The sequence below is a fragment of the Pleurodeles waltl genome, chromosome 4_1 (genome assembly GCF_031143425.1).
Source record: "Pleurodeles waltl isolate 20211129_DDA chromosome 4_1, aPleWal1.hap1.20221129, whole genome shotgun sequence".
NCBI lineage: Eukaryota > Metazoa > Chordata > Amphibia > Caudata > Salamandridae > Pleurodeles > Pleurodeles waltl.
This window is the reverse complement of record NC_090442.1, coordinates 711,105,374-711,128,649: the sequence shown is the minus strand read 5'-3', so window position 1 is coordinate 711,128,649 and position 23,276 is coordinate 711,105,374. Positions and strand designations below refer to the sequence as shown.

The 23,276-nt window shown below is 46.4% G+C and overlaps 1 protein-coding gene across 3 annotated transcripts in view; it reads left to right on the top strand.

Moving 5' to 3' along the window:
* Positions 1–23,276, top strand: part of TASOR2 (transcription activation suppressor family member 2) — a 759,889-nt gene that overhangs the window by 677,111 nt on the left and 59,502 nt on the right. For all 3 annotated transcript variants that reach the window (XM_069229296.1, XM_069229295.1, XM_069229294.1), the window contains one exon: positions 17,821–18,002. In XM_069229296.1, coding sequence (XP_069085397.1) covers positions 17,821–18,002 — 182 coding nt within the window. The remainder of the gene's footprint in view (positions 1–17,820; positions 18,003–23,276) is intronic.

Genomic DNA, 23,276 nt, shown 5'->3' with positions numbered 1-23,276 from the left:
CTGGTGGTGAGCCTCAAAGGCTCATGCCTGTTGTTACAGCGCCCCAAGGCATCCCAGCTAGTCGAGATGCCCGCCCCTCCGGACACAGCCCCCACTTTTGGCGGCAAATCCAGAGGAGATAATGAGAAAAACAAGGAGGAGTCACCCACGAGTCAGGACAGCCCCTAAGGTGTCCTGAGCTGAGGGGACCACTGCCTTATGAAATCCTCCATCTTGGTTTTGGAGGATTCCTCCAATAGTAATAGGGATGTGCCCCTCTCCCCTCGGGGAAGAGGCACAAAGAGGGTGTAGCCACCCTCCAGGACAGTAGCCATCGGCTACTGCCCCCCAGACCTAAACACACCCCTGAATTGAGTATTTAGGAGTGACCCTTAACCCAGGAAATCAGATTCCTGCAACCTGAAGAAATAAGAAGGCCACCTGCAACACCTGCTGCTCCTTCCGGTCAAAAAAAGACTCTTTGAGACAGATGAGCATGTCAACTGGAGATGTCATATAGTAGCGGCATAGGCACCATGGACCTCTTTGGCACTCGGGATCTCAAGGGGCAACATCACCCATTTGTCGGCCGCTGATGAGAAGACTTTGATTCCCAATGCCAGTTCCAACTCCAACAGTGTGTTTGAAGACCTTCCACCCGCTCAACAGGTCGTGAGGACGGTTCCCGCTCCTTATCCCTTCAACCCTGCTTGCAGTCCTAGCTTCCACCCCATAAGAGGAGTTCAGCTGCTCTGGACCCACAGAGACAGGCTTCTGGGTCGCCACTGTCTTCAGGCAATGGGTCAGCATGACCATCCACTTCAGATCCCACTCCCAGCTTCTGCTCAGCAACAAAGAAGATCCTAAGACCAACCCATTCGGCCACGTCCAGTCCTATATCAGTGTCGACCCAGCCCTTGGATCCGAAACCATCAACGTCTAAACACAAATTGACACCAGCACTGTAGCATTTGGTGCCAACAGGAAAATCAGCCGTCTGGCCTGTCAAACCAGTCCTCCAGAAACTGCAGGACCAGCTTGACGCTCACTAGAGGCATATTATCCACTCCCAGACAAGCCAAATCTTCACAGAGCCTCTGGGGTCAGGAACTCACCCTCCAAAGAGGCAGTTGAGCTTCGAAGAAGCCCTCTAGCTGCTCCAGTCACAACCCAAGCAAAAGAAGGCAACCTATCCTCTTCCTGATCTCTACTTTCTGCTCCCTCCACCACACCACCCAGGCCTCCAGCATCACCATCTCCCCTGCTTATTTTGCTGACCCACTTTCTCATGCACAACTACAGTCACCACATTCAGACCTGCCAAACATGGCTGGGGGAGCCATATGACATGTCCATACAAGGAGACCTATGGGATTTCTGCCTTGTGGATCCCTCAGAGGATACAGATCCCGTCTGCTCTGCCTGACTGTCCCCTCCAGACAACACTACCTCCTTCAATGAGGTCCTTGGTAGGGCTGCATCACACCATAGGGTAGACTAGCATAAGGAACTCATTGAAGAGAACTTCTTCGAAACTCTTTCCTCTGCCCACAGTTTCACACAGTACCTGCCCATGTTAAAGGGAATGCTCAAATCCACTCCTGACATTTTGAAGAAGCTGGTGAAGGCTCAAGTTAACACCCCAAGTCAATATAAAATATAAGGCTTAACCATCAGACCCCCCTCTACATTATATCCCTAGTAGTGCATACTGCTCGCAAAAGGGCCAACGCACAAAGTACCAGTGATACCCCTCTGCCGGATAAAGTAAGGAAGCTCATAGGCCCTGCCTGCAAGCTAGTTGCAGCACTGTTCGTCAATCATTGGCTCATCGCCAACTCCATCGGTCTGCTTTCCAGATATTACTAGGCCCACTAGAACGCAATGGAGGAACTTCTCCAATATCTCCCAGAGGAGCACCGTAAGAGAGGGCAAGAGCTGGTCACATAGGGTAAGCTCATCTCAAACATCACCATTAGATGTGCCCCAGATGCTGCTGACACAGGTGCCTGGGGCATCAACCCCAGCATGCTCCTCTGCAGACACGCTTTGGCTCCATGTCTCCGGGTTTAACCCCTGCATTCAACAACATCTTCTCCACCTGCCCTTCAGGCCCCAGGTTGACGAGCTGTTGGAGAAGATAAAGAAAGACGCAGAGATGGTAAAGCTTTTTATTTTGCTGGCCTTACAGAGGTTCCTTAGCTGCTGCATAGTGAGCTACAGGAAAGGAGTCAAGTTGAGTTCCTGGACTCTCTTCTCTGTGCCAGACATGTTTAAAGCAGTTGGGACCTTTTTTAGGAATCTACAAACAGATTCTAAACAGTTTCACAGGCCTAACTACTTAATAAGCTTTTTACATTTCGTAATCAGTTGAACTAGGGGGACTTAACACAAGGCTCTACAAGTCATTTTTAAAAAATCGAAAAAGATTAGAATTTTTATTTGAAGCACAAGTCAATTGTGAGTTTTGTTCTTGGTAACACCTTTTGACAGAGTGGTATCAGCAAATGCAAAGTCTTCCATCCCACTGCTGAACCACCAATGTAGGAAGCTGGCTATCTATGCAGTGTACCAAATGTTGGTGAACACTATGTAGATAGTACAGGTGACCCTTACAAGTTTAGAGGGGTAAACTTAATAATATAAAAAGCTGCCTTTTGTGGTAGAGTGGGCAAGCAGTTAGGCTTATCAGAGAGTAGTGCTAAGCATTTGTTAAACACAAAGAGTGAATGAGGCATACTCAAGAAGGAACTAAAGACCAATGTTTAGAAAAATAGTTACTTTGTTTATATAATGTTTCAACACCAGAAAACTTCAAAGAAGAGAAGTATTGTTGCAATTTGTATAATTTAGCAAGTAACACTTTTACTCAAATGTGTTTTTAGGCAGTAAAGGTTCCAAAGTAATTTTACTGCAAAGGGGCTCTTGCAAACAGTTCTCAGGGGTCCGCTGTGGATTGTAGGGTGCTAGGTCGATCGAGACAGTTTTACCTGCCCTAGGGTTTGCGGGTGCAGTGGTGCTGGTAGTGTGTTCTGCACACCGCACTGTTGACGACGAGGGGGGCCACCTAGAAAGAGACTGCAAGGTGGGGGGACTTGGGGACAAGTCTGGTCAGCAGATCAGTGGACAGGAATTTGCAGTTGGTTCCTGTAGGAAGCAGGGAAGTGGTTCCTCCACTCCAAGGGAGGTACTGATGAGCTGGTAAAGTGCTGGAGAACCTCAGAGGATTTTGGAGTCCCCATAGCTGCAGGACGAGTCAGGATGTTACAATTGTCAGGACAGTAGCAGGTAGGGTTTTGCGCCAAAAGTCCACCAGTCACCCACAGTTCTCACTTCTTCAGCGGTTCTTTGTCCACTTCTTCTTGGGTCTAGACTGTCCAGGAACAGTGGGAGCCCAGTCACAGGGGCCTCCTTATCAACTATCTAGAGATGTTAGCTATCCATCTAGCCCTCAAGGCCTTCCTTTACATATAATTGGCAAGGTGTTCCTCTCCGGATGGACAACATAACAGCCATGTATTACCTACAAAAGCAGGGAGGCATTTACTCTCCCCATCTTCCTCAACTAGCCAAGTCCATCTGGCCCTGGGTTCTCCGACACAGCATCCACCTGCTTGCGGAGTACCTTTTGGGGTGAGCAATGATTTTGCCGACCTCCTCAGCAGGATGCAACAACAAGTCCACCCAGGAGTTCCCCTCCAGTACTTCAAAAGATGGGGGTTTCCAGACGTAGACCTCTTTGCTACAGCAGAAAAGACAAAATCCCCTATTGTAGCCTCCAGATTCCCACAGTCCATGGGCAATGCTCTATGGATTCACTGATCAGGGATATTTGCCTACACTTTTCTGTCTCTCCTACTCCTGTCATTTGGAGTTCAAAGGCTTCAGCAAAGCTCCCTCACCATCATTGTATTGATTCCCACCTAGGCCAGTCAGCCATGGTTCAGCACTGTCATCAAGCTCTAAGTGGTCCCAAACAAGAATCTCCCCAACAGGCCAAACCTTCTCAAACTGAACCAGGAAGAGATCAGGCACCCCAACATCAGGACTCTCCAAACTTGTGATCTGGCTTCTGAAATCTTAGAGTTTGATTACCTCAATCTGCCTACTAAATGCAGGAATATACTTGAATAAGCACACAGGTGCACTGCTCGTGCCCATTTCGCTGCCAATTGGCAGAGGTTTGCCTGATGCTGCCAAACCATATTGACCTTTAGCAGCTAATGCCCAAAACATTGTTTATTACCTACTTCACCTACAAACCTATGGAGTAACCTTCACCATCGTTTGGCTAAACTTGGGTGCTGTGGCTACTTATCTTCAAAATAAGCAACACAGCTCCCACTTTAGGATTCCTATTTAGGTTTCCCGTCATTAAAATATTTATGAAGGGACTTAGGAGAGCCCTTCCTCCTCTGGTCCCCTCAGCCCCACGTGTAGAATCTCACCATTGTCCTCACAAGACTCATGTGTCCTCCACTTGAGCCCTTCCAGTCATGTTCCGTTCAGTTTCTCTTTTGGATAGTAGCTTTTCTCATGGTTATTACTTCACTAAGGCATGTCAGTGACCTCCAGGCTTCAGGTTCATAAAGATATGGTTGTCCTTCACACTAACCCGAAATTTCTTCCTAAGGTCGTTTCGCCTTTCCACTTTAACCAATCTATAAAACTCCCAGTTTTCTTTCCTCAACTTGACTCAGTTGCACAAAAAGGCTCTTCATACCTTAGAAGTTAAATGAGCCTTAATGTACTATGTGGATAGCATGAAGTTTTTTCAAAAGCTGTGCAACTTTTTGTTGCTTTTTCTGAACTGCATAAGGGGAAAACTTTATCACAATCAGGCATATCTAGATGGATAACTAAATGTATTTAAATATGTTATGCATGTAGAAAGTACCCTCTTTTTGGCATGGTTACCCCCACTTTTTACCTGATATCAGTATGCCTTGACTGTTTCTGTGGGATTCTGCTAACCAGGACCCCAGTGATTTTGCTCTCTCCCTCTAAATATGGTTGTCTAGGACTTTGCACAGCCCACAGTTGGCATACTGGTGCCCCCATATAAGTCCCCTAGTAAATTATACTTGGGTACCCAGGGCATTTGGGTACCATGGATTCTACATGGGCTGCAGCATGTATTGTGCCATCCATGAGAGCCCATTCAAAATGTGTCTACAGGCCTGCCATTGCAGCCTGCGTGAAAAGGTGCATGCACCCTTTCACAACAGGTTACTGCACCAGGTGACTGGAAGTCACCCTTATGGTAGGCTCTCCTAATCCAGAGAACAGGGTGCAGGTACCTGTGTGTGAGGGCACCCCTGCATGATCAGAGGTGCCCCTATGAACACTAGTTCCATGGTACTAGACTTCTTGAGTGCAGGGATGCCATTTTACCCGTGTACTGGACATAGGTGACTACCTATGTCCAGCTACATAACGGTAACTCCGAACCTGGGCAAGTTTGGTATCAAACATGTCAGAATCATACCACAATACTGTACAGCATAGGTTGTATGATTCCATGCATTCTGGGGGCTCTTTAGAGGACCCTCAGCATTGCTCCTACCAGCTTTCTGGGGTTTTCCGGGCAACCCACGCTGTTGCCACCCCTAAGGCAGGTTTCTGCCCTCATGCTGCTGGACCAACTCAAGCCCAGGAAGGTAGAATAAAGGATTTCCTTTGGGAGAGGGAGTCAACACCCTCTCCCTTTGGAAATAGGTGTTACATGGCTTGGAAGGGGTAGCCTTCCCAAGCCACTGGTATGCTTTGAAGGCCACATTTGGTGCCCTCCTTGCATAAACCAGTCTACACCTGTTAAGGAAACTCCAGTCCCTGCTGTGGCGCGAAACTGAATAATGGAAAGGGGTATAGCCACTCACCTGTCCATCACCACCCCACGGGTGGTGCCCAGAGCTCCTCCAGATGAACACTTGATTCTGCCATCTTGAATCCAAGGTGGGCAGAGGCCTCTGGGAGCATCTGAGTAGCCAGGTCAATCAGGTGATGTCACAGCCCCCTCCTGATAGGTGGTCACCTTGCTGGGTGACCTATCCCCCTTCCAGAGCTATTTAGGGTCTCCCTCTTGGGTGGGTCCTCAGAGTCGCTGTGCAAGACTCCAGCAGTAGCTACAGATTGAGCAGGACTCCTCTGCAACGTTTACTTTGACTTCTGGCCACTGGAACCGCAACTAGACTTCACAGGAACCTTCAATCTGCAGCTACACTGACGACTCTGCTCTGCAACATTGTTTCTCCGGCTCCTTCCAGCAACTGCAACATCCTGTGAGGGCAACAAGTCTTGAGTCTGCACCAAGAAGCAAGACGGAATCTCCCTTGGAAAGACAGAGTCACTCCCCTGCAGCCGCAGGCAGCAACTGGGAAGACCAGTTGTCAGGGACAACAGGCAGGTAAGTAGTCTACTTGGGGTGCTCGGGGACATAGGTGCACCTTTGGTCCTCTTCTGTGACCTAGGGCGGCGGATGCAGGGGTGTCTTTAGGCATTGGTGTAGGAAGCTGGCTCTCTGTATAGTGTACTAAAAAGACATACACCGTGCAGAGGGTCTGGTGTATCCCCAGTTGTTTTGCAGAGGAAAAAGTAGATAGGGCTAATGCTTTGTTTTGTGATAGTGTGGGCGAGCAGTTAGGCTTATCAGAGGGGAGTGCTACGCATTTGTTGTACTGGCAGGGGCAAAAAATTAGACACACACTCAAACAATAAATCCAAGACCAATTTAGAAAAATAACAATTCTTTTTATATACGTTTCAAACCCAAGAAGATTGTAATCAGGTAGGTAGGCATAAATACTTTGCAGGTCCAGAAATGTACACTTTCTGTTTTCAGAGTTCTCTCAGTGTTATCCTATGGAGGAAAACAATGTTCAGCAAACACATTGTTAACGACTTACAAAGCCAATCTCAGGGAGTTAAGGTAAGTACTGGGCACTGATCAGAACAATACCAGCAGGTCACTCCGGGCAGCACTGGTGCTGCCAGGTGCAGGGGTGCAGAAAGACATCGAGTGCCCAAAGGTTTCCTATGGGAAATTGGTCCTTGTGAAGGCAGGCTCTGTCTAGGAAGCCAGTTGGGGACAACAAACAGGTAGGTAAAAGACTTGAGATGATCGCGGATGTAGGAGCAGCCTTGGTCCTTTTCTCCAAGCCCCAGGGATGGCAGATGCAGGGGTTTCCTTAGGCATCAGGTATTTCTGTCCGGGAACACTTGCGGTCAGGGGGTCCTGAGTGTTGAGGCTGCAGGTGTTATCGGGGAGTTCAGCAGGGGTGGACCCATGGTGGACTCGAGCCCTTAGGAGCCGGGGAACGTCGTGGCACTGGTAGCCCACCTCAGATTGCGTCGGGGCAATGTGTGCAGTGGTTGCTGGAGGTGTCAGATTTCCTCTTTCCACAAGGCTGAAGTAGAGGAGAGCCTACATCTAGTGGCTGCAGACATCATGGGAGAGTCCAGGAGAGGTTAAACTGAAGTGGACTCAGACTCTGGACAGTTGGGAAACCATTGGTTCGTTTTGCCTCTGGTCGTGGATGTCAGGTGCAGAGGTCACTTCAGTTGTCAGGTCTTTGCTGTTCTTGAGGCTGCAGAGTCCTTTCTTGTTACTTTGGTGCTGAGCAGGTCCACTGCTCATGGGAGTCTTAAGCCTTTTAATAAGCCAGGCAGTCCTACTGGGTTTCTTGGAGACTCAGCTGCAGGATGAGTCATCTTCTTGGGCAGAGTCCAGTGAAGTCAGCAGGCAGGTAGGGCTGGTACTTGTTCAGCTGCTTCTTCTTTGCCTCTTCTGCATGGGTGCGACTCTTCTTTGTCCTTGCTTCGTAGGTCATCGAGATCTGAGTTCTAGGGTTCAGGGGTGCCGCCTAAATACTCAATTTAGGGGTGTTACAGGGAGTGCCAGGTGGTATCCAATGGGCTGTCCATCTTTAGGGTGACAACACCCCTTCTATGACCACTTCATTTGGGAAGTAGGCTTAACCCTAACCCTAGTAGCCTAGTTGTTTCCAAGCAAGGTGGAGGAATTTGAAAAGTTGTGTCCACTTAAGCCCGTTCGCCTTACGGGTGGGACTGACATGAAGTGGGCACACAACCTAATTTGCCTATTTTTCCCGCCTGTGCTGCTGCCAAAAGTGGGGTCAAGGCAGGGAGGTTGGTCATCTCCACCATTTGGAGCGACCTCAGTCACATTACAAAGGCGGCAAGGCCTTTGAAGATTCCTGCCCTAGAATGTCCATCCTGCCTGAGAGAGGTGATGACAACTCCGCCCAGTGCAGCGCTTGTAGGAAGTTGGCTCTGTATGTACTATTTCAAAGTAAGAAATAGTGTGCACGGAGTCCAAGGGTTCCCCGTAGAGGTAAGATAGTGGCAAAAGTAGATAATTCTAATGCTCTATTTTGTGGTAGTGTGGGCGAGCAGTAGGCTTATCAGAGGGTAATGTTAAGCATTTGTTGTACACTTACAGGCAATAAATGAGGAACACACACTCAAAGACTTACTCCAGGTCAATAGGTTTTTTAATTGAAAAATATATTTTCTTAGTTTATTTTAAGAACCACAGGTTCAGGATTTGCAGTAAACACATCCAATGCAAGGTACTTCACTTAGATACTTTAGGAACTTTGAATAAAAGCAATATCATGTACAGTCTTTGTAAAAATGGCAATAAGCTATTTTCAAAGTGGACACAGTGCAAAAATTAACAGTTCCTGGGGGAGGTAAGTAAAGGTTAGATTAGGAGGTAAGTAAAACACTTAAAAGTCTCAGTTCTGGGGCATATGCAGCCCACCGTTGGGGGTTCAAGGCAACCCCAAAGCTACCACACCAGCAGCTCAGGGCCGATCAGGTGCAGAGGTGAAAGAGGTGCCCAAAACACATAGGCGCCTATGGAGAACAGGGGTGCTCTGGTTCCAGTCTGCCAGCAGGTTAAGTACCTGCGTCCTCGGGGGGCAGACCAGGGGGGTTTTGTAGAGCACTGGGGGGGGACACAAGTAGGCACACAAAACACACCCTCCGCGGCACAGGGGCAGTCGGGTGCAGTGTGCAAAGCAGGCGTCGGGTTTTAGGTAGAAAACAATGGAGGGACCCGGGGGGTCACTCTGGCGGTACAGGCAGGCACACGGGTGGGGGGGGCTTCTCGGGACAGCCACCACCTGGGCTAGGCAGAGGGTCACCTGGGGGTCACTCCTGCGCTGAGGTTCGGTTCCTTTAGGTCCTGGGGGCTGCGGGTGCAGTGTTGGTTCCAGGCGTTGGGTCCCTTGTTACAGGCAGTCGCGGTCAGGGGGAGCTTCTGGATTCTCTCTGCAGGCTTCGCTGTGGGGACTCGGGGGGGTTGTCTCTGGTTACTCACGCGCTCGCAGTCGCCGGGGAGTCTTCCCTGAGGCGTTGGTTCTCTGAATCTCGAGCCGGGGGCGTCGGTTGCAGAGTGAGAAGTCTCACGCTTCCGGCGGGAAACGTGCAGTCTTTGGAAGTTGCTTCTTTGTTACAAAGAAGAAGGTGGTTTTGAACAGGGCCGCTGTTCGCGGGAGTTTCTTGGTCCTTTAGTCCAGGGCAGTCCTCTGAGGTTTCAGAGGTCGCTGGTCCCTGTCGGATGCGTCGCTGGTTGCAGGTTTTTGAAGTTTGAGACAGGCCGGTAGGGCTGGGGCCAAAGCAGTTGTCGTCTTCCTCCTTCTCTGCAGGCTTGTAGTTCAGCAGTCCATCCTGTTTCTTCAGGTTGCAGGAATCTAGTTTCCTAGGTTCTGGAGTGCCCCTAAATACTGAATTTAGGGGTGTGTTTAGGTCTGGGAGGGCAGTAGCCAATGGCTGCTGTACTTGAGGGTGGCTACACCTTCTTTGTGCGTCCTCCCTGTGGGGAGGGGGGCACATCCCTGATCCTATTGGGGGAATCCTCCAAACTCAAGATGGAGGATTTCTAAAGGCAGGAGTCACCTCAGCTCAGGACACCTTAGGGTCTGTCCTGACTTGTGGGTGACTCCTCCTTGTTTTTCTCATTATCTCCTCCAGCCTTGCCGCCAAAAGTGGGGACAGTGGCCAGAGGGGATGCCCTGGGGCACTGTAACAAAAGGGGTGAGCCCTTGAGGCTCACCGCCAGGTGTTACAGTTCCTGCAGGGGGAGGTGAGAAGCACCTCCACCCAGTACAGGCTTTGTTCCTGGCCACAGAGTGACAAAGGCACTCTCCCCATGTGGCCAGCAACATGTCTGGTGTGTGGCAGGCTGGCAGAAACTGGTCAGCCTACACTAGAAGTCGGATTGGTATTTAGGGGGCATCTCTAAGATGCCCTCTGGGTATATGTTACAATAAATTGCACACTGGCATCAGTGTGCATTTATTGTGCTTAGACGTTTGATACCAAACTTCCCAGTTTTCAGTGTAGCCATTATGGAACTGTGGAGTTCGTGTTTGACAAACTCCCAGACCATATACTCTTATGGCTACCCTGCACTTACAATGTCTAAGGTTTTGCTTAGACACTGTAGGGACATAGTGCTCATGCACATATGCCCTCACCTGTGGTATAGTGCACCCTGCCTTAGGACTGTAAGGCCTGCTAGAGGGGTGACTTATCTATGCCATAGGCAGTGTGAGGTTGGCATGGCACTCTGAGGGGAGTGCCATGTCGACTTAGTCATTTTCTCTCCAACAAAACACACACAAGCTGGCAAGCAGTGTGCATGTGCTGAGTGAGGGGTCCCCAGGGTGGCATAAGACATGCTGCAGCCCTTAGAGACCTTCCCTGGCATCAGGGCCCTTGGTACCAGGGGTACCAGTTACAAGGGACTTACCTGAGGGCCAGGGTTGTGCCAATTGTGGAGACAAAGGTACAGTTTAGGGAAAGAACACTGGTGCTGGGGCCTGGTTAGCAGGGTCCCAGCACACTTTCAATCAAAACTTAGCATCAGCAAAGGCAAAACCATGCCAAGCAGGCATTTTCATACAATCACCCTCTTCATATTTTTAGACATTCCCTTTCGGGATTTGTGGGATGTCAGTATTCTCTCTGACCCTCTTTATGTTGCTGCCACCACTAATGGGTGCTAAGCACATTTCTGCTCTCTCCCTTTCTATAGCTAGGAGTTGTTGCTCCAAAGCTAGCCTCTTGACCATCCTTGCTAAAAGGATATCCTCTTCATTGTGGTTGTCCTCGGTGTTCCCAGAGGAACTGGTCTCCCCTGTGGAAGATCCAGATCCTGTGAGTACTATCTTTGGAGACAGGGATCCTGGAATCCTGGTCTCCCTAGTTAGGTTAGGAGTGGGGAGTTCAACCTCCTGATCCTTAACCTCTTCCCCATCTGAGGGGGAGATCTTCCTCCTCAGTAGGATGGTCCCTGGTGTACTCTGCCAAGAGCTCCTGGAGCTTGACCTTGGAAGGGTTGGAACCAGGTCTATTTTTTTTCCAACTTACAGAGGGACCTTAGCTCTGCCATCCCTAGATGGAGGTATGGAGTGAGGTTGAGTTCCATCACTATTTCCTCTGAGTTGCTCATTATGCTACTAAAGTTGTGATTACTTTTTAGAAACTAAACACTACTTCTAGTACTTAAATCCTAACTTTTACCAAACTTTTAAACTTAAAAAAGAGATGCTAACAGGGACTTAAACAATGCCCTAGCAGGACTTTTAAAAGTGTAGAAAAACAGTCAAAATTCAAAAAACTATTTTCTAATGACAGTTTTGGAATTTAATCTTGTGCTCAGGTATTGGCTGAGTAGTCCAGCAAATGCAAAGTCGTAGACCCCACCGCTGGTCCACCAATGTAGGAAGCTGGCTCTGTATATATTATATCAAAATGAGATATAGTGTGCACAGACTTCAGGGGTTCCCCAGAGGCTTGACAGAGGCAATAATAGATAATACTAATGCTCTATTTTTGGTAGTGTGATCGAGCAGTTAGGCTTAATCACAGGGTAGTGTTAAGCATTTGTTGTACACACACAAGCAATAGAAGAAACACACACTAAATGACTTAACTCCAGACCAAAGGTTTTTTTATATAGAAAAATATATTTTGTTAGTTTATTTGTAGAACCACAAGATTCAGTTTGCAGGTAAGTACATCAACTGAAAGGTACTTCGCATAGTAATACTTAGAACTTTGAATGGTACCAACAATGTATACAATTTTCTTTAAAATGGCAAAAGGTATTTTAAAAGTAGACACAGTGCAATTTTCAACATTACCTGGGGGAAGAAAAGATTGAACAGTGTAACAGGTAAGTACACAACTTACAGTTCCTATCTCTGGGTTTTAGGTAGTCCATCGTAGGGGGTTTGTGTTAACACCCAACACCCACCACCAGCAACACTGGGCTGGTCAGATGCAGAGATCAAAGAGGAACTAATTTAACGTTGGCTCCTATGCAGACTCGAATCTTGGTCAGCCAGCATGTAAGTACCTGCGACTCAGAGGGCAGACGAGGGGGATTGAAAGAACACTGGAGGGGCTCCAAGCAGGCACCAAACACACACCCTCAGCAGCCCAGGGGCGGCCGGGTGCAGGGTGCAAACAGGACATTGGGTTTGCAATGTAGATCAATGGGAGACCGGGGTCACTCAGATGCTGCAAGCGAGGTCGGTGGTGGGGTGGTGTCTCGGGCACAGCAGTGGTCGGATAGGGCCTCCTGCTTTTTGATGCTTCATTGGAGGTAAGGTTTTCCAAGGTCTGGGAGCTGCGGGTGCAGTGTGTGATATCTTTGTCCAGAGCTAGCGGTCGGGGAGGGGAAGGAGGGGTCCTCTGGATTCTCTCTGCAGGCATCGTGGTGGCAGCTTGGAGAGGTAAACCCAGGGTTGGCTCTTGTTCCCAATCACCTGGGGACCCTTTTTTGCTGGGTGGACCACCTGGACACGGGCCGTGGGTGTCGGGTGCACAGAGGTCAGGACTCAGGCATCAGGAGTGAGTTAGGAGTCCTTGGTAGAAAGTTTATCCTCGGGAGTTCTTGGTCCTTTTGGGATGCAGGGCGGTCCACTGGATGTGTCGCTGTTCTTTTTGCAGGTTCTCTGAAGCAGGAGACAGGCCGGTAGGGCTTGGGCCAAAGCAGTTGTCGTCTTCCTTCTTCTCTGCAGGGATTTCAGCTCAGCAGTCCTTTCTCTTCTTTGTAGGTCGCCAGGAATCCGGTGAGATGGGTTCAGGGAGGCCCTTAAATTCTAGATTTAGGGGCGTGTTAGGGTCAGGGGGCAGGAGCCAATGGCTACTGTCCCTGAGGGTGGCTACCCCCTCCTTGTGCCCACTCCCTTTGGCGAGGGGGGCACATTTCTATCCCTATTGGTCCCAGTCCTCCAAGCCAAGGTGGAGTATTCTGCAGGGAGGGGGTCACCTCGGCTCTGGACACCATGGGGTGGTGGTCCTGGCTGGGGTGGTCACTCCTCCCTGTTTTCCTAATTTTCCCGACGGACGTGCCACAAAATGTGGAGCTGTGTCCGGGGTGTGGGCATCTCCACTAGCTTGAGTGCCCTGAGGACACTGTATTCCGAGGCTTGAGCCTTTGAGGCTCACCACCAGGTGTTACAGTTCCTGCAGGGGGATGTGTGAAGCATCTCCACTTAGGACAGACTTTTTTCCTGGTCACAGAGTGCACAAAGTCACTCACCCCATGTGGTCAGAAACTCGTCTGAAGGTGGCAGGCTGGCACAGACCGGTCAGTCGTACACTAGCAGTTGGGCTAACATACAATGGGCATGGGCATCTCTAAGATGCCCTCTGTGTGCATTTCTCAATAAATCCCACACTGGCATCAGTGTGGGTTTATTGTGCTGAGAAGTTTGATACCAAACTTCCCAGTATTCAGTGAAGCCGTTATGGTGCTGTGGAGTTCGTACTGACAAACCCCCAGACCATATACTCGATATGGGTACACTGCACTTACAATGTCTAGGAATGGACTTAGACACTGTAAGGGCATATTGCTCCTGCAGCTGTGTCCTGACCTGTGGTATAGTGCACCCTGCCTTAAGGCTGTAAGGCCTGCTAGAGGGGTCACTTACCTATGCCACAGGCAGTGGTTTGTGGGCATGGCACCCTGAGAGGGGTGACATGCCGACTTAGCCTTTTTCTCCCCACCAGCCCACTCAAACAGCAAGGCAGTGTGCATGTTCTACATGTACTGAGTGAGGGGTCCCCAGGGTGGCATAATTCATGCTGCAGCCCTAGAAACCTTCCCTGGCCACAGGGCCCTTGGTATCATGGGTGCCTTTTACAAGGGGCTTAACTATGCGCCAGGGCTGCGCCAATTGTAGGAAAAAGGGAACAGTTTTAGGGAAAGAAGAGCTGGGGCCAGGTTAGCAGAGTCCCAGCACACTTTCAATCAAAGGTGGCGTCAACATCAGGCAAAAAGTGTGTGTGTGGGGGGTAACCATGCCAACAGTGGCACTTTCCTACAATGGGTTTTTAGGAAATGAGTCCCCTCAAATAGAAAGTAAATATAGAGCAGCACCTCAGGATCCTTCTTACATTCAAGGTCGCTTGTCTCTGCACTCTATAGTGGTTCACACTGACAGAATGGGATCCATAATCTTGGTGCCGCTGAAGGGAAAAGGATTGCAAATATCTTGCTATGGCAGGCAGGAGTGGCAATTGACATGACAAACAAACACTGTGAGTCACTCCTCCAAATAGACAAGCCTTTCGAGATACACACAATTTTCAGCAGTAAGCACAGCAGCAAACCTTACACATCCAATCTTTTCTGATACGAGAGTTTCGAGGTAATAGACGGGGCCACAGCAGAGACTCCCATTTGCAAGGAATGTCTAAGCAGTAACTTTGTGCATTCTCCCCAGTTGCAAAACACTGATTGGGGAATGATGAAAGACTGTCCTTAGGATTGGAAGAAGGTTGCTACAGACAAATGGGTATTGTCCGCAGTGATACCTGGAAACTCTATTGAGTTCATGCACCCACCCCCAATTATACCTCCACTAAAGTACAAAATCACCACAGATCATGAACCACTATTGCTAGTACAAATTAATTTGTTGTTAAGCCTGGGGTAGTCGAGGAAGTGCATCTAGGTCAGTGCCAAAAAAGGACAGCACACAGTATCCCATCTTAGATCTGTGTATCTGATCCTGAGTAGCTTCCTGCAAACCATTCAAGATGTCAACTTTGAAGGAGGTGATCCCGTACCTGCAAGGTGACATCTTATCAGTACTCAATCTCAATAATGCCTACTTTCATATCCCAATGCATCCCAGTCACTGTCAGTGCCTTTGTTTTATTACAGGGAGTGCAGAATTATTAGGCAAGTTGTATTTTTGAGGATTAATTTTATTATTGAACAACAACCATGTTCTCAATGAACCCAAAAAACTCATTAATATCAAAGCTGAATATTTGTGGAAGTAGTTTTTAGTTTGTTTTTAGTTTTAGCTATGTTAGGGGGATATCTGTGTGTGCAGGTGACTATTACTGTGCATAATTATTAGGCAACTTAACAAAAAAAAATATATACCCATTTAAATTATTTATTATTACCAGTGAAACCAATATAACATCTCAACATTCACAAATATACATTTCTGACATTCAAAAACAAAACAAAAACAAATCAGTGACCAATATAGCCACCTTTCTTTGCAAGGACACTCAAAAGCCTGCCATCCATGGATGCTGTCAGTTTTTTGATCTGTTCACCATCAACATTGCGTGCAGCAGCAACCACAGCCTCCCAGACACTGTTCAGAGAGGTGTACTGTTTTCCCTCCTTGTAAATCTCACATTTGATGATGGACCACAGGTTCTCAATGGGGTTCAGATCAGGTGAACAAGGAGGCCATGTCATTAGATTTCCTTCTTTTATACCCTTTCTTGCCAGCCACGCTGTGGAGTACTTGGACGCGTGTGATGGAGCATTGTCCTGCATGAAAATCATGTTTTTCTTGAAGGATGCAGACTTCTTCCTGTACCACTGCTTGAAGAAGGTGTCTTCCAGGAACTGGCAGTAGGACTGGGAGTTGAGCTTGACTCCATCCTCAACCCGAAAAGGCCCCACAAGCTCATCTTTGATGATACCAGCCCAAACCAGTACTCCACCTCCACCTTGCTGGCGTCTGAGTCGGACTGGAGCTCTCTGCCCTTTACCAATCCAGCCACAGGCCCATCCATCTGGCCCATCAAGACTCACTCTCATTTCATCAGTCCATAAAACCTTAGAAAAATCAGTCTTGAGATATTTCTTGGCCCAGTCTTGACGTTTCAGCTTGTGTGTCTTGTTCAGTGGTGGTCGTCTTTCAGCCTTTCTTACCTTGGCCATGTCTCTGAGTATTGCACACCTTGTGCTTTTGGGCACTCCAGTGATGTTGCAGCTCTGAAATATGGCCAAACTGGTGGCAAGTGTCATCGTGGCAGCTGCACGCTTGACTTTTCTCAGTTCATGGGCAGTTATTTTGCACCTTGGTTTTTCCACACGCTTCTTGCGACCCTGTTGACTATTTTGAATGAAACGCTTGATTGTTCGATGATCACGCTTCAGAAGCTTTGCAATTTTAAGAGTGCTGCATCCCTCTGCAAGATATCTCACTATTTTTGACTTTTCTGAGCCTGTCAATTCCTTCTTTTGACCCATTTTGCCAAAGGAAAGGAAGTTGCCTAATAATTATGCACACCTGATATAGGGTGTTGATGTCATTAGACCACACCCCTTCTCATTACAGAGATGCACATCACCTAATATGCTTAATTGGTAGTAGGCTTTCGAGCCTATACAGCTTGGAGTAAGACAACATGCATAAAGAGGATGATGTGGTCAAAATACTCATTTGCCTAATAATTCTGCACTCCCTGTATAGCTGCGAAATATTATAAATGGACAGTTGTACCTTTGACATAAAATCTTCTGGAAGAGTGTTTACCAGATTTCTTGCTATTGTGGCGGCTCTTATCTAGCGGCAGGTAATACATGCTTACTTTTATCTACAGTTGGCTAGTAAAGGGGAAAACAGCTTATACTCAAGAAAAAAGTGTTTCAACTTCATCATTTAAGGTTTGCTGTCAACACCAAACGTCCGATCTGCAACCATTGAAGACCCAGAATTTTATGAGAGCAACTTTGGATACCCAGTTAGCTCAAGCTTTCTCAACACAGGAGAGGATACAAGCATTTCAGAAAGCGATCTAAATTTTCCGTGTGTCATAATGTGTAACAGAAAGAATGGTGATAAAGTTGTTGGCTATGATGTCTTTGTAAGTAGACTTAGTTCCCAATACACGTCTGCGTATGTGTTGTCACTTCAGATCAAGCATAGGCTATTACAGAGAAACACACATTCTCATGAGGAATAATAGCGTGAAGAGAGACAGCAGTTGGTAGTGCTTAAATTGAGCTGGCACTGCACTTAATTTTCAACCCCAGCACTTAAGACAGTTCACTACATGGTGGCGCTGTTTGTCTAATTTTGAGGTGGCACAACAAGTGTTTAATAATTCAACATACATTAAAAATGAATAACACCTGTTGCCTAGGTCATTCTCATAGCTTTGGGTGGACTGGAATAGTCAGAATTGTCATACTTATAAGAGTGTGATGGTTGATAGTTGTGTTGGTACTGGCGTTGGCAGAGGTGAGAGAGGCAATGGGTTATGCAAGCTGCAGTGGCTTCCTGAAGAACGGCCCTGGCACTTATGTATTTCCATATAAAGCACTAGCAGTTGGTAAGTTAAACTGATACTTGGCATTGGTGAGTGAATGCATAACAATATTTATCACATCTTACACAACTAAGAGTGCCTGAGCAGGCATAATCATGGTCAACATTGTTTACTTTGTACTGTACTAAGCCACTTGTAATTCAAACACTATTGAGTTTTGATTTAAAAAAATATTAAGTTATGTTCAATTCTCTGTCCGAACAGGGTGAATTATATTGCTAAGAAAAAGGAACTGATGCTCAAGTCGTATCAAGAGTCCAACATAGTGGAGGTTCTTCATTATCACCAATGTGACTCCAAATCACCTCCCAAATTTGAGGACTTGGCGTGTTTACTGAACCTACTGATCCAAAACATCAGCTCTAGATTTGCTATATTTTTAACTGGTAAGAGTGTTTCTAGTGCATGCACATTTTATTGTTCTTTTTGGGCATAAAGAGCTTCAAAATTTTTTGTTCAAAGAGCAGTAAATACATCATGGCAACTCAACTAGTGTTTATTTTCCTCTTGTGTAAAAGCTTTCTATTAACAGTCTCGTAATCAAAACATTTTATTAAGTATTGTCTATGATAAATGAATGCTAACCCAGGATGTTTCCTCTACACCCATTTTGTCAGCTAAATACATTAATCCTCCATTTGTTCCTTGGAACCTACCTTTCAAACAGTCACAAACACCACAAAGTGAGGAGCTTGTGAGTGGGGCACTGGGTGTTGTGAGTCCTTTTCTTGAAGTCCTGTAATACTAAATGGTAACTGGTAGTGGCTTGTGAGGGTGGTCTTGTTTACTGTTGCACTCTTATTTGGAGAACCAAATTACTCTGTTTTGATACTTGATCCTTCAGTAGTGGATGTGTTCAGCAATTAGAGCTTACTGTACGATATCCTTTCCACTTTTATGGGACCAACACCAGCATGAAGTAAAGCTTAAAAGACACTTGAGTCTTGGGTGTGTATATATAGATTTTTTGGGACGCTCGTATTTCCAGGGATTTCATAGGAGATACTTTAAAAAAAAGCACAGTGGTTTGGGCTTTCCAAATTGAAATAAATACTAGATTAATGGACGGGCCTCACAGATCTCTAATACGAAGAAATGCATTAGTAAGATCAAAGGAATCAAACCAGTGCTAAATATTATATTCCACCAACATGGGAGACCTAAAGCCTACTGATCCAAAACATCAGCTCTAGATTTGCTATATTTTTAACTCGTAAGAGTGTTTCTAGTGCATGCACATTTTATTGTTCTTTTTGGGCATAAAGAGCTTCAACAATTTTTTGTTCAAAGAGCAGTAAATACATCATGGCAACTCAACTAGTGTTTATTTTCCTCTTGTGTAAAAGCTTTCTATTAACAGTCTCGTAATCAAAACATTTTATTAAGTATTGTCTATGATAAATGAATGCTAACCCAGGATGTTTCCTCTACACCCATTTTGTCAGCTAAATACATTAATCCTCCATTTGTTCCTTGGAACCTACCTTTCAAACAGTCACAAACGCCACAAAGTGAGGAGCTTGTGAGTGGGGCACTGGGTGTTGTGAGTCCTTTTCTTGAAGTCCTTAATACTAAATGGTAACTGGTAGTGGCTTGTGAGGGTGGTCTTGTTTACTGTTGCACTCTTATTTGGAGAACCAAATTACTCTGTTTTGATACTTGATCCTTCAGTAGTGGATGTGTTCAGCAATTAGAGCTTACTGTACGATATCCTTTCCACTTTTATGGGACCAACACCAGCATGAAGTAAAGCTTAAAAGACACTTGAGTCTTGGGTGTGTATATATAGATTTTTTGGGACGCTCGTATTTCCAGGGATTTCTTAGGAGATACTTTAAAAAAAGCACAGTGGTTTGGGCTTTCCAAATTGAAATAAATACTAGATTAATGGACGGGCCCCACAGATCTCTAATACGAAGAAATGCATTAGTAAGATCAAAGGAATCAAACCAGTGCTAAATATTATATTCCACCAACATGGGAGACCTAAAGCTATCACTTTTATCCGTGTTCTGTAATAAAATTTAGAACAGGGCTATTTACAGTGCAACCGTTTTGAAGTATTTCTTTGTTTTTTCCTTCCCCTGTCTTTGCTCTGTTTCTGTTATCAAAGCCTTGAATTTCCAGAGGCAATCTTGAGATTCGGTACTGATGATTCTGCGTGAATCAGACAACTTAGCTGAGCTACTATGCATGATGGAATTTAAGAAATTTGATTCACTGAACTAGATATACCTTTGGCACGTCCTGAGGAAGTTTGGGATGGGCCCTAAATTCATCGAATGGGTCAATTTATTATAAGCTGATCCTTGTGCTTGGGTGCGCTCTGGTTCGAGGGTCTCTCCCTGTTTAGGCTATACAGGGGTACTAAACAGGGATGCCTTGTGATGGAGCCACTGGCTGGGAGACTCCGCTGGGTGTTGGGCCCATGGGCAATGACCATAGGGGAGACCACTCATGTGGTCTCTCTTTATGCAGATGACGCCCTGATATACCTTCGTCGCCTGACTTACTCTGTACCCATTCTTATGAATATGATGTAGGAGTTCAGGGAGGTCTCCGGACTACGGGTGAGCCCCTCCACATCCAAACATTACCACCTTGGGTCCCTCACCGAGCTTCCGCTTATTGCTGTGCCGCCACTGGAGCTCCCCTAGGAGCCAAGAAATGTCAGTTATCTGGGGGTTCAACTAGCCCCTACCGAGGAAACATTCTTGGACCTCAATATTGGTAGAGTAGTGCAGGGACTGTGAGCCTCTGTGTGATTTTAGAGAGACTTGCCTTTGTTCCTTTATGGGGAAAATTGGGATTACAAAAATTATATTGCTCCCACGATGTCTCTACATACGATTCCTAGTTGGTAATTTATAACAATCAATAGTCTCATCAGCGACCCACTTTGGGTGAACAAACATAAATGGGTAGGACTCCCTGTATTTAAGAGAACATGAACTTGAAGTGGCTTGGAGGTTCCCCACATTCAACTATACTATATGGCGACGCTCTTGCAGCACTCTGTTTCTTGGCTTTACCCAGGGAACTCCTGGGAGAAGACCCTGTTTAGGGGCTCCCATGTGGACGCCAACCTCCTTGTATTATTGATGAGTGGCTTCTGAGTCCCCCATGACACACCTTATTTAATATGGCAGGTGGCTGAGGTATGGGCAGGGGTGGTTAAGAGGATGATCCGCCATGCTCCTTATGCCCCTGATCTCCCTCTCTGGATCCTGCAGCCTTTCCGTCAGATAGCAGAATCGATGTTGATTCGGAAATGGGTGGATGGGGATTGCACCACTCTAGGAGTTTTATACCTCAAGGGGCGCTGTATTCCAATCAATTAATCAGTTTTTGTAAAGCGCGGCTACTCACCCCTGAGGGTCTCAAAGGGCTGCAGTGGAGTCCTTCACTCTCGGCATGGGTTAATTCCTACAATACATGAAAACCTCGGCTACGTAATGAGAGATTTGCACTACCTTTCTGATTGCTCTTCCCACCTCTAAGACGTTAACCACATTGCTGGAGATGGCAGGAGGTCGACATTTAATCTTGCACCTTTATAAAGCCATAGCGGTGGACCTCCTGGAGAAGCCTCTCCGATTCCAGGCTAAATGGAAGGGAATGATAGTGGAGCCAATATCGGGGAAGGATTTGGGTCTCTATTCATGAGGGAGTTCAAAATGCCAGCGCCAATGCCAGATTTACATTAATTCAATATAACTTTATTCACCAAACCTATTTATCTCCAGACACCTTGCATATTATGTACCCGACACATGTCCACCATACAAAAGCCCGATGGCGAAAGTTATACACATGATTTGGGAATGCACGGAACTGTCGCCCTATTGGCGGTCAGTCTTGGAAAACATAAATAGGGCCTCTGGATGCAGATACTGTTAAAAATACACATTGAGTCTCATTCCCTCCCACTCTGATAGAATTTTCAGCAGGAAATGTGCTCTATAGGGTCTTACATTGGCAAAACGCCTAATAGCAATAAAATGGCTGAGTGTTTTCCCTCTGAAATTTAGAGACTGTATCAGAGATGTCACTGAATGGGCTGTGGCCGAAGACATCCGTATGAAGCATGTCCGCTTAGATTAGAAGATGATCTTAGAGCCTGGGCGACTGTGCTTGCTGACCTGAAAGGTCCTTCTATTGACGTGTCCCACGATCCACCAACCAGGGGAGGACCCATTTGAAGACTGGGTCACCATGCTATAATATCGTTTTTTACATACATTTATGGTTCTGTAATGAATTATTTTACTGGAGAAAATCACACAACAGCGAGGGGGCTTTTTGTATGATCTTGTTGCGGAAATAGTTATTCCGTCCGTGTTCAAACCTTCATGTGCAGCACTACTACAGCTTAGTTTCTCAAAACTGAATAAAGATTACATTTTTTTCTACAATGAATTTGAAAAAGAAGACCTTTCTCCCCTTAAACCATTTGATCAAAGTTATTACGTCTTTCTTAGGTATCCTTAAATGAACTCTAAATCTTGCCCAATCTGTCCTGCAGAATTTGTTGCCCTCTAATCAAGTGACAACTGATATTCAAAATTAAATATAATTATCACAATGGATGATGGATTTTGGGGTGGCATTAATGGAAGTTTGTGAATTAGGCATACAGGAAGCAGATGTATTAAGTAGCTAATTTCTCATTCTGAGAAGGAGGTATAAAGTGTACTTGGTAAATTCAAAATGAATCCCAAAATGCATCAGTGACTTGGATCATCTGGCACACATGTTCTGCAGATGCCTTATGCTAATAATTCTGGGAATAGGTAGCACCAATTTCAAACGATGTTTCTGTTGTATCTAGCATACACAACTAAGATATGTATTTATTACTTCAGTTCGCAGATATTAAAATTAGTAGGGTGGATAATTTTACACTAGATGCAAATTAAATAGGGAATGACACAACCAGAATGTCTGTGGCATGTGTAGCTGTTGATAGACATGCTCTGCATACTCCTACCATCTAGTGTTGGGCTTGGACTTGTTTTTAGTTGAAGAAGTCTTTCAGATCAGGAGCTATAGTGACTCCTCCTATGACTTTTAATGCGCATGGGCATCTGCGCCTTTATTCGATTACTTCCACTAGTCTGGTTCAGATGGGCATAGATAAAACTCCGGGTTGGCACCATGTGGTTTTCAGCGTCGTTGACTTGTGGTTCTTCCACTCCCATTGGGAAGAGAAAATAGTTTTTTGTTTTTCAATTGGTTCAACGCAAACGTGATTACATCGGTTCTGGGGCTGGGACCTTCTCAGAGCCCCATTTCAGGGCCTTAACCTTCCCGGGTTTTTGACTGAGAATTCACAGACCATGAAAGAAATAACGACATTTCAGTGTCATCCACAGTGTGGCTCATTTCCATGGATAAATCATCACCAGGTCTGAAACATTTGCATATTCCCTGAGCACAACAAGGCCTCCTTCTCCACCTACCCCACCATCTGGTCCAAAAAGAGCCTCACTTACTGGTGCGATTGTTGACTTTCTCCATGCATGATGGTGCATCGACAAGGTGATGACACTCCAGACATCTTCAGCAAGGACATTGAAGAGGAACCAGAGGCCACCCTTCCCCTGACAGCTGTTTCCCTCCAACCCAGAACTGAGTTTTCTCTTGGGCTCCAAGACCGA